Raw genomic sequence first — 1,110 nt, 5'->3', positions numbered from 1 at the left:
ATATTGATATCTTGCTTTTCACACAGCATGCATATTCATGCTTTGTGGGTTTAGTTTAGACAACCTTATTTACGTCCCAATGAAAGTTTTATTCGATATAATATAGTATATATTACGTGTACTATATATTTCGAGTAAAATTTTTCTCGAAAAGGAAGTTTTCGGTCATAACCTTAATATGGTAACATTTCGTCATTAAACTATAATATACTATATTATATATGCTTTATACGCTTTTTAGAGAAAGAGTCTGTTGCTAAGCAAGACTGTGAAAGTGAAATAATTGAATAACGATTAGACTGTTTTTTTTTTTCGAACAATAATACACTGACTGGTATTTGTTTCGGTTAGACGTTTCTTATTGTTATACACATAATCTTAGATCGGTGGCAGAGAAAAAAAATGCACATTCTAATATGGTGAATATTTTTCATTGATTAAGATAATATGACCGATTGTAATTTACAATTAAAATTAGGTTTAAATTAAATTGTCAAACAATATTAATTTTTTTATTTTATGTTCATATCTTACCCTTATAGAAATATCATACTAAGAATCATTCATAATTACTTATTTTCAGTATTAAAAATACTGGATAATAAGTAATTATCAATGATTCTTAATATGATATTTCTATAAGGGTATTGAATTTAGAAGAAGACATTGATAAGGAAGCTTTTCTAAATATAACTGAGACTGAAGTGTCACGTATAATAACAACAATTGGAGGAATTCGTTGTTTTCTAAAAAAAAGAAAATTATTGATAGACAATATAAAATTGGTGAAACACAATTTTAACTTTTTTTTAAATTTTAATAAATAGTTAGAAGTAAAGTGTATACAAAAATTATTACTATTTTTACAGAAGAAATCGCGTGCAATCTCAGATGATAATAAACTGGAACAATTAAAATCATGCCAGCAGTTATCAAGATCCCTTACAGGATTGCCTCCTATCTATAAAGAAAAAGAAGAAATTTCTAAAGAAAATTTTGAGAAAGTAGAATTATCCTGCAGTGATTCACAACCTTCGGTATTTATAAAATGTTTGTTAAAATATTATAATAATATAAATAAATATAATAATATAATAATTATCATATAAC

At 25.0% G+C, this 1,110-nt stretch overlaps 1 protein-coding gene across 1 annotated transcript in view; it reads left to right on the top strand.

Annotated features, from left to right (window-relative positions):
* LOC116852376 overlaps positions 1 to 1,110 on the top strand; it is an 8,355-nt gene that overhangs the window by 307 nt on the left and 6,938 nt on the right. The window contains exons 2-3 of the mRNA XM_032832657.1: positions 658 to 785; positions 870 to 1,037. Of these exons, the coding sequence (XP_032688548.1) occupies positions 658 to 785; positions 870 to 1,037 (296 nt within the window). The remainder of the gene's footprint in view (positions 1 to 657; positions 786 to 869; positions 1,038 to 1,110) is intronic.

This window comes from Odontomachus brunneus, unplaced genomic scaffold (assembly GCF_010583005.1).
Source record: "Odontomachus brunneus isolate Ranch 3 - 2012 unplaced genomic scaffold, Obru_v1 Obru_scaffold_220, whole genome shotgun sequence".
Classification (NCBI taxonomy): Eukaryota; Metazoa; Arthropoda; class Insecta; order Hymenoptera; family Formicidae; genus Odontomachus; species Odontomachus brunneus.
The sequence above is the reverse complement of the archived record's forward strand: the minus strand, read 5'-3'. Positions and strand labels throughout refer to the sequence as shown.